The sequence below is a fragment of the Poecilia reticulata genome, linkage group LG4 (genome assembly GCF_000633615.1).
Source record: "Poecilia reticulata strain Guanapo linkage group LG4, Guppy_female_1.0+MT, whole genome shotgun sequence".
In the NCBI taxonomy this organism is placed as follows: Eukaryota; Metazoa; Chordata; class Actinopteri; order Cyprinodontiformes; family Poeciliidae; genus Poecilia; species Poecilia reticulata.
This window is the reverse complement of record NC_024334.1, coordinates 5,349,624-5,351,172: the sequence shown is the minus strand read 5'-3', so window position 1 is coordinate 5,351,172 and position 1,549 is coordinate 5,349,624. Positions and strand designations below refer to the sequence as shown.

The 1,549-nt window shown below is 52.7% G+C and overlaps 1 protein-coding gene across 1 annotated transcript in view; it reads left to right on the top strand.

The window, feature by feature from the left end:
• Positions 1-1,549, top strand: part of patj (PATJ crumbs cell polarity complex component) — a 45,441-nt gene that overhangs the window by 27,206 nt on the left and 16,686 nt on the right. Inside the window, 2 exon segments of the mRNA XM_017304248.1 lie at positions 956-1,088; positions 1,399-1,519. Coding sequence (XP_017159737.1) covers positions 956-1,088; positions 1,399-1,519 — 254 coding nt within the window.

Genomic DNA, 1,549 nt, shown 5'->3' with positions numbered 1-1,549 from the left:
CCCAGCCAATCGGAGCAGGAGTTGACTGCTCACCTGCAGAAGGTCAAAGGTGAGAAACCCGACCAGCTCTGGTTCTGTGGTACTGACTAGGACAACCGGGCCAGACGGGTTCTGATGTAAATATCGGTTCTGTTGGGATTGCTTAGAGATCTGGTTCTGGATCATGGAGGACATCGGGACTCGGTCCAAGTGTCTCCGATTCTTTTCTTAGTTTGTCTTCCGGGACTCGTGTGACCTTTGACCTGCTTTCCGGGACTCGTGTGAGTGTTAACCTGTTTGTGTCTTCCAGGACTCGTATGAGCCAGCGGTCCGTCGGTCCGTCCTTCGGTCCGTCCATCGGTCCGTCCTTCGGTCCGTCCATCGGTCCGTCCTTCGGTCCGTCCATCGGTCCGTCCATCGGTCCGTCCTCCCTAGTCGTCGTTCGGAGTCGACGTTTCTCCTAGTCGATCTTTTCGCTTCTCCTGCTGTCTGCTCCAGGCTCGGTGCGCTTGGTTTCGGTTGGGGGCGTCTGAGCCGGGTGGGCGGGGCTGTGGTCGTTTTGATGCAAGCAGCTGATTGGCTGCTGGTCTTTCCGGGTTTCCCGCTGGAATCTGATGCTCCCCTCTGGGATTGATTTCTTCTGTCTGCTGAACTCCATCAAGGTTCTTCCTGCTTGCTGCCACTGAGGCTCCATTCAAACTGATTCTACATTTTAACTCTAATAAACGGGTCAGAACCTGATTTTCTGGCCCGCTTTGGTTCTGAATAGTTTCTGTTTGCCCGTTTCTGAGGATTATATCTAAAACTTAATAAAGTTGAGATTAAATTTGATGCGTCTTCAGATTCATTCAGGCACAGACAGAAGACTGGGTCCAGATGGGGTTCTGACCCGGTTGGTGAGGGAAGTTCTGGTTCTGGTTCTGCTGAGTTGTGTGTGACAGGTTCTGACTCGGTTCTGTCTGGTTTTGTGCTGCAGCCGGTGTCGCTAACAGCTTCCAGCTACAGCAAACACAAAGCCAAGCGGACCGATCCTCTGGTAAGGACCGAGCCTCAGCTGGAGGCCAGCAGGCCGGATGTTTGTTCCTCGCCATTATCTGGATCTTTGTTCTGTTAGAACCAGCGTGGCGGTACCACTGACCCAGTCACCTGGTTCTGTTTCATTTCCCCCATATGGCTTTAGTCGTATTATTATTATTATAAACGCCTCAATAAATGAAACTCTTGTTTCTGGAGCGAGTGAAAAGCGCCACCTAGTGGATAAAATCATGCAACTGGTCGGGTCGGGTTCTTTAGCCTCAGCAGAACTTCTGACCCGTTTTACTCCGTCGGTGCCGTGAATTCAGTGGGGTTCTGCAGAGACCCGCCGGTCGGTACCAGAAGTTCTGATCCAGCCTTCATTTCTGCCTGGGTCGGAACCAGCTCAGGTCCGGAAAGACCTGGAGAACCGCCGGTCCAGAACCCTGCAGGAGGTCCGGATCAGAAAGAAGCTGGATCAGAACTTCCTGTTTGTTCTGTACCTCACTTCCTGCATGGGTCTCAGGTGGACCTCTCGACCAATCACGTGTCTCCC